A 15,293-nucleotide genomic window follows, 5' to 3' on the forward strand; every position below is an offset into this window, starting at 1 on the left:
TAGATGATGGAAATCAAAGCCACTATGAACGTATCAGAGGACACTTCACAGCCAACATATGTGCTGTTTACATTCTCTGTTTCTTTCCATCAGAAGAGATACTGTCCTAACTTGTTTCTTCCATACGCTGTTTGCCCTTCCACAAGGAGGGATTTCAATGGAACCTCCTAGCTTCTGGCTCCATTATTCCTTCTCAAGTAGGTAAAATGAGCTATCTGGCTAGCAGGTAAAAGCCATCATTTGCTCGAAGTTTCTCAGAGGAGGCTAACCTAGCAAATGTTCTGAGTAGAGATTTTCTTTTCTTCCCTCTCCTTTGAGACAGATGGAAGGTAGATACCTGATAAATGTTTCAGCTATACCAACCTTCCCTTGGTTGGGCTTTCTAAGGCAGTAAGAAGGTGGTATTATAGCTCTCCATCTGCCAATGCCTTAAGGCAGAGTTACTGAGTATCTTTTAAGATGAGCAAGTATGTATAAAGCCCTTACCCCTTATTAGTAAAATGGGTCAGTGTATATTAAAATTAGTTATCTTACAGTCAGTTTCTTGTGAACAGCTACCTCAAATTTCAAGAGGATGATATGATTACATTAAACTTGACAGAGACCATGTTTTTCCGAGATTGTCAGTCTCTATAAAACTAATTCCAGTTTAAAGGGTTAGTGAAATTTTTGATATCCAATCTTGCTATTTGAGATAATTTTAACTGTAAGACTGTCCTGCAATAAATACTTAAAGCAACATATAAAACAATCTCCTAAATGTATGAATGATTTCACATTCACTCACTCATACACACACACCCGCTCACATCACCAGATGACAGAACTCTTGCAGCTGGGAGGCTGGTAGACCAAGCGGTCTTAGGAACAAAGGGCTTGGATTTTAAAACCCACAGACAGTCAGAAGGCAAGGTCTTGAGTCCATGTAACAGGGAGATGGAATTCATGCCCCACGTCCATCTCACCTACACAAACCCAGGACAAAGAACTGGTATTTCAAGCGAAAGGTGAACCAAGAAAAAAATGAAAAACCTCAGTGGTAAAGGGAGATGGCAAAGCAGCTTGGTTGTCCCTGCCTGCATTTGGAATCAGGACAGAAGTACTGTGAAGAAACTGGTTCCCCAGATAATTTTTTTTAATTATTTTTAATTGAAGGATAATTCCCCAGAGAATTTTTAACAATGGGTATGCATTTCAAATTTCTATTATCCACATAAAGAATCTCTATGACAAGAAAAGAAAAAAATTTGTTCCAAGCCAGTGTTACCCCTGCGGCTCCTGGCACAGCAAATACAAACTCCCCTTTGGATACATGTTCCTACAATCCAAGTCTCAAGGCTCTTTCATAAAGAAAAACAAACAGGCAGTAGTTAGAATGCTGCAGCAGTCATGAAAGGGCCATAATATATGTAACTTAACTTCAAATGATTTAAGGAAAAAGAGTGAATGTGGAAAGAACAAATGATAAATGGAGAACACTGTTAACCAAAGAGGTACATCTGAGTAAAAGGCAAATGGGTGTTCTTTCCACTGTTTTTACTTTTGTAGCTTTACAGTAAGTTTGAAAACATTTCAAAAGTTTAAGAAAGCTAAATTATGAGATTGCAAAAAAATCACAACATGAAGTAATTTTGTATATGACAGAAGTAACAGTAGGGTTAGAATGAAAAATATGAAGCAAAACTAAGCGCGTTTAGAATAATGAGAAAAAAGGCCTTGAAACTTTAAGATCAAGATACTTTTAACAAAATTCAGAAACAAAACTGTTTGAAAACAAAAATGAATTTCCAGAGTCACCAGAAATTAAGTAGGAAAGACAGATTAGACAAAGAGGAAGATCAAAGAACCAAAATGAGTCAAGGCAGCATCAACGAGTAAGGGGAAGAAGGAAAATCTGTCTCACCAGACATAGCAAGATTTACAGTATATAAGAATAACTAAGAATGCAATACTGGAACTACCCTGGTAGTCCAGTGGTTAAGAATCTGCCTGCCAATGCAGGAGACACAGGTTTGTTCCCTGGTCCAGGAAGATCCCACATGCTACAGAGCAACTAAACCTGTGTGCTCTAGAACCCCTGAGCCATGAGAGAAGCCACCGCTCCCTGCAACTAGAGAAAGCCTATGCAGCAATAAAGACCCAGCAGAATCAGAAAATAAAATTTAAAAAGAAGGCAGTATCGATGTCAAGACAAAAGATCCATGCTCACAGACACAGGAATAAGATGCAAATTTATTGGGAGTTACATAGTACACAGAGGGATATTTTATCTGAGAGAAAGCATCATCTATGCTGAAATGAGGAACTATCGAGTATTTAATTCCTACCATATCTCATATACAAAAGCTAGCCAGATGGATTAAACACCTAAATATAAAAAGCAATAGGGTTTAGAACACAACAGATTTGACAGTAGTAAGGAAACAGTCACAGACACACATAAGACTCTAACACTCAAAGCTTCTACATGATAAGACAGACAATGGCAAGACAGCACATACTGGGAGAAACTAAGGATCACTTTCCAGACCATGTAAGTAATTACAAATCACTAAGAAAAATGATTCAACAGATATGTGAAAAGGACGCAACCAGGTGATTCTCAAACAAAAGGTTAATAAAAACAAAAACCAGAAAAAGAGGTCTGGTGAAAGAAAAATAAGTCTGGTAACAGTAAGTGTTACCAACAATGGGAAACAGGAACTTTCATATGCTGCTGGTGGGAATATTAAGCTGTATAATCACAATAGAAAGCAGACTAGCAACATCTAGTGAAGCTGAAGATGCATACTGCCTATAATCTAACAATTCTACTTCCTTACCCTAAGGAAATTTCTCTATGTGCACAGATTCTTAAAGGTATTTGCAGAGTATTATGGGTAGTATTAAGTGCGAAGCACTTCCCCATTGTAAAAAAAAAAAGGGTGGGATCCAAGGGGGAGGGAAATCTATAAATTGTGGTTTACTCTCAGTAGATTATCATTTGGCATTTATATATCTCAACACAAATAAACACCAAAAATACTGAGTAAAAAAAATAAGCTACAAAAAGACATGCACAATAAGGTACCTTTTAGGTTAATACTACTGAGAATGGTAATACCTGTAACTTACAAATATATGAAGTAAAAAGACAACACAATGACACTACTGTCAGGATAGTGATTACCCTAGGAGGGAAATTATAGGACTGGACTTGAGGGTGAAAGATCAATTACAGCAACAGAAAATGGTTTAGTATTATCTATACAGTTGTATTTCTTTGAAAAGATCCAAGATATATAATGATACAGTGAAACTGGTTTATCTTGACAGTGGATCAAACTGGCCAGTTTTGAAATACTCAACAATACAAAAGCCACCAAAGAGGTCAAAAGAGCCGCTTAACTTTTCAACTTTAAATTGTACTTATGTCTGTAATTCATAATTTAAAGTTGAGAAGTTAAGTGGCTCTTTCGACCTCTTTGTGCTAGAGGCATAGGACAGTCAATGCCTGCAATCCAGAGCAAACAAATTAGAAAATTCTGATGAGCTGGCTGTAAGGTTGTACTAAATAGGAAAATTTTCTCTTGCTCACAGTTCAGTTCTATTTACCACAATTAAAGCAATCATTTTACAAATGGCTTTTTTCTAGAAGAAGTGTGCATGGATTTAGATTTTACTTAACTGACCCACCAACTATTAATAAAATCCGCAATTCTTAGTATCTGCAAGTATTAACCTATACCAATGAAAGTTGCAGACTATATAGTGAACTAGAACCATCCTTCCCGTTCATTCTAACTACCTGAAAAGTTTAGAATATTAAAAATAAAGTTATTAGAGAAAAGATAAAAATGGTTGCATTTAATTGAGGGATTCTTCCAATCCTTCACTATTAAGGTGACAAGGTAATATATACTGAATCAGATCTTCAACCTGAAGTGGTTCCAAATGGTAACTGTGAGAATATTCTAGTGAGACAAAACTTTACCCTATATTTTAGAATGATGTGAATTCTTCAAAAAGCTACAACTTCATGCTGGTGAGGGTATGGTTTTCTGTAATTTGATATCTTACCAATAAATGGGCAGAAAATGGCTGAGATGACATACCTGGATCAGCTGCAGTGAAAGGAACACCATCAGATGTATAAAATGTTGGCTCATTCTAGGAGGAATCAAGAGTGATTAAAATGTTATTTCAGAATTGATTTTTTAAAAGCCCATTAATTAATAGAACATGGCTGAGGTCACTTAACTGTACCTGATAATGCAATAACAAGCAAAAAACCTCTTGGCAGCCACTTCCATTTCACTGGAAAAGTCTACAGTCTTTAGATGACTATTTTCTTGTCTCCAGTTTCTATGTCTAACCCTGCTGTCTACTGCCCATCACACTCTAAGTGACTTGGTCAGTTGTGCATTGTGATTTCAGGTCAACTGATTTTTAGCTGTCGTTCCCACCACCATTTTTTCTTTAAAGCCATCTCCAAGAGACTGGGTTATAACAAAAGCATTCCTCCATGGCTTCTTTATGCCTGTACTATTGAGAGCTTCAGAGCATCACTGGCCTGGTAACCATTTTCATTTTCTTAATTTACTACAAAATGCCAGTAAAAGTTTGAAATACAGGCCTTTGATCATGAATTCTCTGGAAAAATTGCTTCAAGGAATTCCTACACTCACCCAAGTCCAAGCCAAGCCTTATCAATTTCCCTTGCCTTTAAATGGCTCTTTCTCTAGTCCACCCTTTCACTGAGGATTCTGTAACTGCCATGTGACCCTAAGTCAGAGAACTGTTATATTAAATTCTGAGAACTGCTTTATATAACTTATCTACAAATTACCAGAATCTAAATTCAAGCAATAACCAAACTTAAAATGCAACCACTGGCATACCATAAAATAATTAGGATCATTTTCAGGTGTTGCTTCCCTGTATGTTGAAGCTGCATGGACTCTACCCCAGTTACTTGACCGGAGTTCTACAAGCTTCAAAAGCATCTGTTTTACATCTCTGCAGACAAAAGTTAAAAATGAGTTAAGATGAGCAAGCGTTACCATTCTCTAATATATCACAGATGCTTAAAACTTTGCTTTAAAAATTTAACATGCATTGATTTTCTAGACATTTCCTATAATGAAACAAATTTATCTCCTTTAAAAAATGAACATCACTCCTTTGTAATACTGATATGGGGAAAAAAAAAGATTTAGTACAGTTATGCTCAAATGAGTTGTGAGCCCAAGTGGCAGGCCAAGCAACTGGAACAAGATTCAGAAATCAGGGCACAGTGAAAGACATACTTGGACTTGATCAAGAGGCATTTCACTGCCATAAAATAAGGAGGGGAAGGATTCTAACTTATGTCAAAGGATGAACTCCTACACCTTAGAAGTTAAGGAGCTTATCCCATGGTGGTGTAAGGAATGGCTTATTTTGTGATGACCACATGTGATAATACTGCAACTGCCACCAGAAACCCCAGAATGTTTTTAATTATTTAACTTTTTGTAAAAATAAAGACACAGAAACATTCAGGATCGATCCCAATCTCCTGGAACCAGGGAGGAAGTATTTCTTTGAATCATCACAGGTTACATTCATTTCCCACTGTGAAGACTAGAGCCACGCAGTCACTTGACTACAGGATAGTACAGGACTGGCCCCTGGAAACACAACTAGGCTCTCCTGCCTCCCCTCACTGCTCACACCTTAACATGGCTACCCTACCATTACTCAAACAAGTCCTTATAATAAACAAAGCACTGACAAATGCCCCCGAATCACTACCTGTTGACCTTCTTGAACAAGGCTTCCCTCGGCTTGGACTGAGGACCCTGCCCCAGATGTGCCATTCTAACTACAGTGTATGAAGGGAGTGCGTGCGGGAGACAAAATAGCTAATACAAAACGGGGAGCCACCAGTCTCCATCTGGAGCTACCACTTACACGGATGTGGTCGTTGTGACACGTGCAGGGGGGAGGTGCGGAGGAATGCGAGGGGCAGGGAGGGTGTCCTTGGGAGTAGTCTGCTGCTCGCTCTTCCTTCCTGGCCTTGCCCTGGGCACACAGCTTCCATGGCTTTACACAGTCTCCTCATGCCCTAGGAACTGCACAGGCTTGCTGGGCTTCATGTTCCTGTCCAACTCATAGTTAATGGGAATGCCAGTTGGCAGGCTCAGCTCCCTGCCAGCCTTTTCAGAGACCCTCTCCAGATGCTTGACATGGCCCCCGAAGGTTGGTGCCATGGGCTACAGTCAGTACTTCCTTCCTCTCCTTGACCTGGGGAACAACTTCTTCCAGAAGAGCGGAGCTATGGCGATAGCAGCCCTCCGACTCTTGCAGAAGGGCAGCTGACCTCCTGTGAGACCGGTGTGCCTTTGACCCTCTGACGCCATGGGAGGAAGAGGGACTTCAAAGAACCACTCCTAGATCTTGACCTGGGCCTCACTGTGCTCGGCAGCAACTTCTGCTTTCCCGAGGTCAGACTCCCACACCGCTGAAGGGCGAGTCCTCACCTCGGAGGGCCACAGCCGGTCAGCAGCATCCAGCACTGCTCTCTCATGCACTGAGGTGAAAGCTACATGCTTGTACCCCACTGCCTAGCTCCCGCTGTCTTTTTTTTTTTTTTTTTGGAATAAACAGCCTTGACACTTGTTCCAGGCAACTGTGACTATATATGGTTCTCAAAGGTAGTGGGATCCTGCTAACATTTTTATACCTCCAACTGGATTTACATTGTACTTTATCCAAGTATTTACTGAATTTAAAAGTATTAATCATTTCTTTTAATGGACTCACGTTCCCCCAGGAATATCTTAACTTCTTCTATCTATAAGCATAATTAAAGGAAGTGGCTAGGTGAGCAGAACCCATAGGTAAAGGAAGAAATTTCTGTGGATCTATTAAGATTATTCCGATAAAGTACAATGGATTAAAAACACCCCCAAAGAAAAAGCAAGGAATATCTACTGACTATCTATACTAGTTCTTTTCCTACCTGCTGCAATTTGCATCTAGGACAACATTTTCAATTCTCTGAATAATTTCTTCCATGTCAGTCTTTCCTTTTTCCTTCCAGGCATCTTCTAAAACTGACCCTGTCAACTAAACAAGCAAGTATCAGTGAAAAAAAAAGGAATTCAATGAAGTATAGAAATTCTAAAAAGATCTTAGCAGCAGTTCAAGCATTCTTTAAACAGGATGAATTTAGCAACTTAAATATTCCCTATTATTTTCTACCATCTAATATTCAAGAATCACTATATTTTGTTCTTCTTGACAAGGAAAAGGAATGAACTATAGCAGAAATTTAATCACAGGTTTTATATGCCAATGACTATACAGTAGATTTGCTGTATGACTAAAATAGGTATAAAATTTTAACCAACATCACTTTTTAATTTATATAACATCCAGTAAGTATAGAAACTCAGAATTTAAAAAACACAAACTTCATCAGGAAAAAGTTAAGGACAGAAACAGGTAATTCACAGAAACTGTGGGGGAAAAAATTGCTTATACATCAAAAAAAGCTTAAATTCACTTGTGATTTTCACCAAGGAAATGCAAATTAAAATGTTATTGTTTTTACTCATCACAATGATAAAATCTAGGATTGATTCTCCCATCACTGATTAAAGATATGGGGAAAGAGGTATGCTCATTCACTGTTGGTGGGAATACACTCTGGTTAATAAGCATTTGGAAGGGAAATTTGGCATCACCTATCAAATTGAGGTATACATGCTCCTTGAGCCACCAAATCTATGTGTAGGAATTTAACTTACATAAACAATTGCATATATAAAGATACAATTAAAGATTACAGACAGTGCTGCAGTGGCTAAACTGAAAATAACTGTTCAAGGATGGAATGGATAAACAATGTGCATGCATACAATGGAACACTAGGAAGCTACTGAAAAAAGAGCCATGCAAAAATCCAAGATTCTCATCGGGTGATTAAAAAAAAAAAAAACACAACAGAATAAGATCTTATGAGAGCATACATACAGAGGAAAGGAAGGAAAGGAACTTTACAGAAAGGGTGAAGAACTTCCCATTTTTTACTTTTAAATTTCGCTGCTCATTAAGCAGTAAGCATATACTGCTCTTCCAATATTTAAATTCGAGAGACAAAAAAGTGTTTAACTCAGATAACTTAATCTTGAATTTGTGTATTGTATGTATTGTACTTCCCTTCCTCCAAGTTATGCACTAGAGGGATAAAACATATTTTTTTCTTAAAATTTAAAAAGTAAAACCCACCTTCAGTAATTTTACTGCACAAATTAAGTTGTCATCCATAGGATTAGAGAAGAGGGCATTCAGCAACTCCCGAAGACCGACCTGAAGAATGTCTGCCCTTGTAACCTGTCCATTTGTCCCTTTGATCTTTTGGGGCAAAAGAAAAGAAAAAGCAACCATGCCAAAATACAGATATATAAATGGTTTAACAAAATGTTGGAAAAATAAGGAGTTTTAACAAAACACACGGTCAGGATTATTTAAGCTTCTTAATTTTACTGCTTCATAAAGCAGTCTCTAAATTTAACATCTTTTGGGGAACACAGAGCTTTTTTTTTTTTTGGCTTTGAACTATTTAAAAACACTTTAATTTATATCAGAATGGAACATGTATCTCAGCTCTCTGGCTTGAAGAACTATAAACTCAGGAGTCATGTTTTATCTTTATCATTCTCCCTACACATATCATTATTATTTCTACACAGGAAATTCAGTAGCATTCTTAAAGTGACAATTCATTTAAAGCACATTTGATATTGGTGCTCTTATTTGGCTTAATACCAAAATAAACTAAGATTAAGGCATGAGTTTTTTTTTTTTTTTTAATTAAGGCTATCTATGGTAAAAATGGACCGTAAATTAGGCACAAGACTGAACAAAGATCTAGATGCACTGAGACATACATTTGATGGTGGATTCATGTGTCTTTTCAGTGGCATGTACACTACTAAATGCCCAAATCAGGGTTTTAAGAACACTATACCTGTATCTAGGAATAACTAGTCAAAAAAAAAAACAAAACAAAACCAAGCAAATCCATTACAAAGTAACATTCAGCACTTATGTTGCCTACCAACAAGCATATACTCAAGTATACCACCAATTTAGCTGTAGTCTTTGCACAAATACAGTTTACGTGGAAAATTAATATATACAATAGGACCAAAAAGAACTACCGAGGGCGAGTTAGGTGGAAAAAAAACCACCTCAGGAACTTTAATCTCTCCCCTCTTCACCCAAAGCTTTGTGCTCTGCAGGGCAAGCTGCTTTTGAGTCACCATCTGAAAGTCAACAAACTAAATGTGCTAATATTTATGAAACAAGGATTCAAAAAAGTGTGACTGTCTGTATTCCAAAAGCTTAAAATCACATGTAAACCATGGCTTTCCAAAAGTATATAATGACTTTAAAGTGCTTAGTAACCATCTCCCAACACCCTTCCCATGAACAGGAAGACAGAATGGTATATGTGTTCCATTTGAGGACAGACCCTGGTGGCTTAGTGCTAAGTAATCTGCCTGCCAATGAAGGAGATGTGGGTTTGATCCTGGGGTCAGAAAGATCCCTGAAGAAGGAAATGGCAACCCACTCCAATATTCTTGCTGGGAAATATGGACAGAGGAGCCTGGTGGGCTACAGTCCATGGGGTCACAAAAGAGTCAGTCACGACTTAGCGACTAACAACCACCACCACAACTACCATGAGTAGGCACTGAGACTTTTATCTTCTCCATTTCATCCCTAATGTTGTAAAAGACTACAGTAAACACAAATCCCTTGAAATTAATTTATATTCTTAGGCTTTGTCACTACTGAAAAGTACTCACCTCCAGGTTAAGATAAAGTTCTCCCAGAAAGAGTACAAAGGCATGGAATCGTTTTCGAGTCACTTCATCCCCTTTTGCAGCTTGATCTTTAACTTCATATTCAGTCCGACATCTAATAAAGACACCTTTTGTAATCTCATATTGCTTTGTTTTTTAAATAATCAAGTAAGATAACCATTTGTTAGTGTGGTTGTTCACAAGCAATACAGAGGCAAGCACAATGCACCAACATTTTGATTTTCTGTAATAAAAGTGTTCCTGTCTATTGCAGAGATCAGAATATGTATTATCTTTCACACAATGATTCCTAGTTTTAAGAAACTGGTAACAATAGTTGAAAATAAGCCTATTAGATCAAGTTTGTAACAAGTTACAGCAGCACAGGTTTCATGAGGTTTGTTTTATATTGGCACTAAAAAAACAAAACAAAACCCCAGCACCTCATTTACTGTCTCACTAGGCTTCTTAAGAAAGCACTGTTGGTTATCTTTTCAAACATATGAACTCATCAGAAAAAAAGTTGGGATATCTATAAATAGAATACTCTGGTTAATAATGGAAAGGATCAGTTAATTAATGCCAATTCAGTTAACCAAGCGCCTTGGCTACTTTGTCCTTCCTTTCCTGACTTTTCAGGAAAGAGCTTTGATGAAGTGACCTTTTGGTTCTATCAATGCTATTATACATTAATATACGTCAGTTATGTACAAATGTAAATCCCTACCCTTGTGCATGATTGATTTTCTTGGTGAGAGGAAAAGACCCTAAAACTTTAAGCTAAAGATTTTCAATTATAAAAGCAATACATGGTTATATTTTGGTTTTAACCTTTTTGAAATAAAAAGAACAAAGATATTACAACCTAGAGGTAACTGTTGCAAAGGTAACTTCTATCTTTTTTCAAAGTATGTCTACATTTTTCAGTTAATCAGATTATTACCTTTTTGCTTGTTACATGAGTAGCATTTCTCCACATTAATAGCTTTGACCATATCCCAATACTAGAGAAGCATACACAGTGGGCACATAATCAGAAGGGTCAGAAGACTGGTTCTCAGCGGTGACTACACAGTAGAATCACTTGAGAGAACTTTATAAACCACGCCCAGGCTCAACTTCAGTCTAGTATCAGAATTTCCAAGAGCCGGGGGGGGGGGGGGGGGCCCTCAGGTCATTTCCCAGGGTAAGCAGCACAAGGGAAGATAAGCAAGCCTTTCTGCCATCCTACCTCTTCAAACACCTACTTTTACACCTTTCCAGCTCTAACTTGTACTTCTTTAATTATTAGGTAAATTAGCTATCTTTTTATAAATTTGTCATTTACATTTTTCCAAACTATACCTATCTGGAGTCATTCCAAATATTTCTACTAAAATACTTGCCTTTTTCTTACTCATTCCTAAGAGGCCTCTCTCTTCATATTAAATAAATGGGCTCACTGCCATGTGTTACAAATTTCTCTATTTTTAATTTACTTCATATAAATTATGACCCCCAATTTTATAATCTATATTTAATTAAGTTTAATCTCTTTTAGGGCCTGTGGGTATTATATCTTAAAGGGTTTTGCCAACATAATTTTTTTGGTCAATTTTTCCCTAGTATTTACTGTTTTACTTTTATATTTGAAATACATTTTGGTGTAGAGAGTGAGACAAGAACCCACCTTTGATTTCCCCCACCCCAAATGACTAGCCAGTTACGTCAGCAGCACAGTTTGTCTTCTACTAAAGTATTCGAAGTTTCACCTTCACCAAAAGCTTAAGTGTCTCTGGAGTGTACTTTTGGAATCTATTCTGTTAAAGTGCAGCTTAACCACACGATGGAATACTTTGCAACCATTAAAAGTGTTTTCAAAGAATAGGCAAATTATAATAAACTCAAAAACAATTTATTAAAAAACTCAAATTATAAGAAAATTTCCCTATATTAGCTCATAAATTCTATGTCATCCCAAAACATCAATATATACTAACAAGGTCTGTGTAATTTCACATGCTGATTCTAAAGTCTGTAGAAAACAAACATGCAAGAGTAGCAAAGAAGACCACACACACACACAAAATGGGAACAACTCGACTAGTTGTGAGAAAATTAAGAGCTTTTTAATAGCATGGTAGTAAGTCAGGAAGAGAAAAAGTAATGAATAGAATACAATTAAAGTCCAGAATCAATCCAAATGTAAGGTAAGGATGTAGTACAATAAAGGTAGCACTTCTAATCAATAAGGAATGGATCATTCAAAAATGTAGTATGGGAAAAATTGGTTAAATGTGTGGCAGTAAGTGAAATTAGATCCTTATTCAAGCCAAAAGTAAGTACAAAGAAATACGTAAAGTGACCATTTTTAAGATCTTGGAAAAACAAAAGGCTGTTCCAGGCACAAAACCAAAGGCAGAGACCGTTACTGAAAAAAGACTGCTATATATGAGTATAAACTTTTAATACTCTATTCAAAATAAGAATGGTCTGCCCTATTCTTCCCTGCAATTTCCTATGAAGTACAATCTTAGCAAGAAGAATGGTCAAATTCTAGCATGTTTAGGAGGAGTTCTCCTTCATTCTTGTGCGTTCACACTGACCTTTGAAGTAGCAATTGGCGGAAGTTGCCACTCTGTGGGCTAATTGTCAGATGATGGGACAGGTAGTTACAGAGGCGCGCTCCCATGTAAGAGAAATTGGGGATAGATGTGGCCTTTCAAAAAGAAAAAAGTTTTGTATGACACAGATACATCAAAGCATTAATGCAAACACTTCACAGCAATATTCTAAAGAGGAAAAAACATTCCTACTCAGTACTATACAGAAAGGTACAAGTCATTTATGATTGTTAGGCATAAGGAAATTAACTTTCCCTCCCAAACTTACACCAGGAACCAGAATAAATACAAAGAAAAATATTAAGGCACGCTCTCCCCATCATTTACCTGACGCTGGCAGAAAGCAGAGAGAGAATCTCTTTGCTCACTTCTGCATAAAATACGTACAGGAGTCCAGCTGCACAGTGCCAGTTAGGAAGAGTGTCTGTGACACTATTGACCAGAGGTGCCTTTCAGGGACAGGATGACCCCAGCCTGGCATCTAGCTTCCAGAACAAGACAGGCCTGTTTTGTGACCTTGGCCATTACTAAACTTCCCTGAGCTTCAGTTTTTGATTCCTATAGAGGTAATTAAGATACCTGATGCAAAAGATTAACATTTCAGCAACACTCCCAACACTCAAGGTAAAGAGAAAATAAAAAGAAATAAAATATTTTTAATAAGACAATGGAAAAACACTGAATGTCAAAGACTGGGTGATATAGCCAAAGAAGTCCTCAGAGGTGTAGCTTTCACTGCAGCTTTTAAAGAGCAGGAGAGCACACATCAAGGGGCTCATCACAAAGGCAGCGGTTAGCCAGAGTCCAGACCGAACCAACGGCCTGACGCCCCCCGGCCCCGTGCTGGGTCCAGTTACTCACGGGCCACCTTAGCCAAGTCATGCAACCTCTGTTAAGCTATGCATAAAATGGGGATAAACGTAATACCTTACCACCACCAAGGATTAAGTGAGTTAACTACAGGTCAAGTGTTTAGCACTGCCAGCAAGAAGTCCTTCATAAACAGAACATTTTATTTCTAATTACTTCCTTGCTCACATAGGAACCTGTACATTTCTCATCCAGGAAGACAGACTGATTGTATTGACATTTATATATACAGTGTATCTGGTACCATAAAAGACTTAAAATTCAAATTTTATACTTTTCTCATTATTGGCACTGCCTGTTTCCCTTTGCTCTTAAAATTTAAAGTAAATTTAAAGGCAACAAAACTGGTCATTAAAGTTTCCTGCATCCCTGCCATACTCCAACTTTTTTTTCCACTGACAACCAATTTTAACTCTTCAGCTAAAAAGGTTTTAACCTTTGTATCTCCATGCTCCATGATATGAGTTTAGATATTTCTTACTAGTTTCCCACCAAGGAAGATGAACAGTTTTCATGTCAAAGTAGGATTCAGGACAAACAGAGCAGTTCTATCTTCCTAAAAGCTCAGGTATTTAAAAAAAAAAAAAAAATCTAAGAACTGGCCAGGTAAATATTGGAGTCTAGAAACAATTGAGAACAAACTGGAAAAATAGTCAAATGAAACACGAAGTACAGTTAAAAAAAGAAAAATCGACCTGCTATCATAAGTTGCCCTTTCAAATATCCAAGTTAGAGCTGGTCCTTCAGCAACGACTTAAAGAGAAACATAACCTTGGGCAGCATTTATCTCCTATTGTTTTTGGCCAGTCTCTCTCACTGACCTTAAATTTATCTTCAAAACTGAGTGCTATGTTTTCTCCCTTAAAGTAGCATTAATGTATCAATGAACAATATGCTAAGATTAAAACTAAACTTTATGTGAATAACCTAAACTGACATGAGATTTTTTAAGGAATTAAAATAAAAATCCTTGGAAAATTTAAAGACAAGAAGAAACGTTAAGATTCAAGTCAAGAGTGTTTGTAGTCCTTTTTTTTTTTAAATAAAGAATCATTCATGAGTCAAAAAAGTTCTCCCATAACTTTTTCTCCCCTATTCCAATAATGGCAGATTCTTGTAAAACAGGGGTTTGGAAAAAAGCAAGATATGCATGTAGTGTCCTCATAAGTGTCCAAAGCTCCTTCCAAATGCCTGTACAGAGCCTTGGCTGGATCCCAAACTACAGAAATTTTGTACAACAGAGACGTAAAAGCTCCCATGAACCATAAAGAGTCAAGGAATGTGGAGGCTGGTGAACATGAACACGGCTCCCCTCAAGGAGCAGCCACCATCTTCCGGCATCAGGGAAGCTGTTCAATGAGCGCCCCGGGCTGTCAGCCAACCTACCTGTTGATAGATGAGTTCCACAAGTTCTTGCAGAGCATCATCTGTTGTAACCCAGCCATTCAGGGTCTCTGCAAACTGTTCAATTTCAGTTTCAAAACTGCCAGGCTGTTCTGTAAGATGATTCAAAAAATCCTGAACATATTCTGATAAAGTAGGATAATCCTCACAGCCATCCTCATAGGATTCCTATAGGTCAAAGGTTAAAAGAAAAAAAAATTAATACATGCAACTACCTAAAATAAACATGAGGCAGCTTTAAATTGGAATGTCTCTAGCTCAAATGGTATTTTAAAGAATCTTTAACCTGATAAAATGTGTTATTTTCTTCAAAAAGTTCAGTCCACTTTTTCCTTGCCCAACAGCCAAAATGTGGTAACAGAAGGGCTCCATTTAGCTGGGTAGAGAACTGTCTTCCCCCCTCTGGAAGATTTACAAGATGACTAAGAAGTAAAGTTTAAACCAGTATTTCACTATAAGACCAAGATCAAAGTTAAGAGTTATAATAAGATTCAAGATTTGTTTCAAAATGGAAGGGGGGGAGGGACCAGAGATACAGAAACGAGAATGACCACATGTAGTTAATGACTGAGGCCAT

At 37.5% G+C, this 15,293-nt stretch overlaps 1 protein-coding gene across 3 annotated transcripts in view; it reads right to left on the bottom strand.

The window, feature by feature from the left end:
- Positions 1-15,293, bottom strand: part of PAIP1 (poly(A) binding protein interacting protein 1) — a 29,817-nt gene that overhangs the window by 3,092 nt on the left and 11,432 nt on the right. For all 3 annotated transcript variants that reach the window (XM_070476657.1, XM_020885742.2, XM_020885743.2), the window contains exons 3-9: positions 14,699-14,884; positions 12,425-12,537; positions 9,843-9,954; positions 8,257-8,382; positions 6,986-7,092; positions 4,881-4,998; positions 4,095-4,149 (exon numbers count right to left, since the gene is read on the bottom strand). In XM_070476657.1, the coding sequence (XP_070332758.1) occupies positions 4,095-4,149; positions 4,881-4,998; positions 6,986-7,092; positions 8,257-8,382; positions 9,843-9,954; positions 12,425-12,537; positions 14,699-14,884 (817 nt within the window). The remainder of the gene's footprint in view (positions 1-4,094; positions 4,150-4,880; positions 4,999-6,985; positions 7,093-8,256; positions 8,383-9,842; positions 9,955-12,424; positions 12,538-14,698; positions 14,885-15,293) is intronic.

Source organism: Odocoileus virginianus, chromosome 14 (assembly GCF_023699985.2).
Source record: "Odocoileus virginianus isolate 20LAN1187 ecotype Illinois chromosome 14, Ovbor_1.2, whole genome shotgun sequence".
Lineage (NCBI taxonomy): Eukaryota > Metazoa > Chordata > Mammalia > Artiodactyla > Cervidae > Odocoileus > Odocoileus virginianus.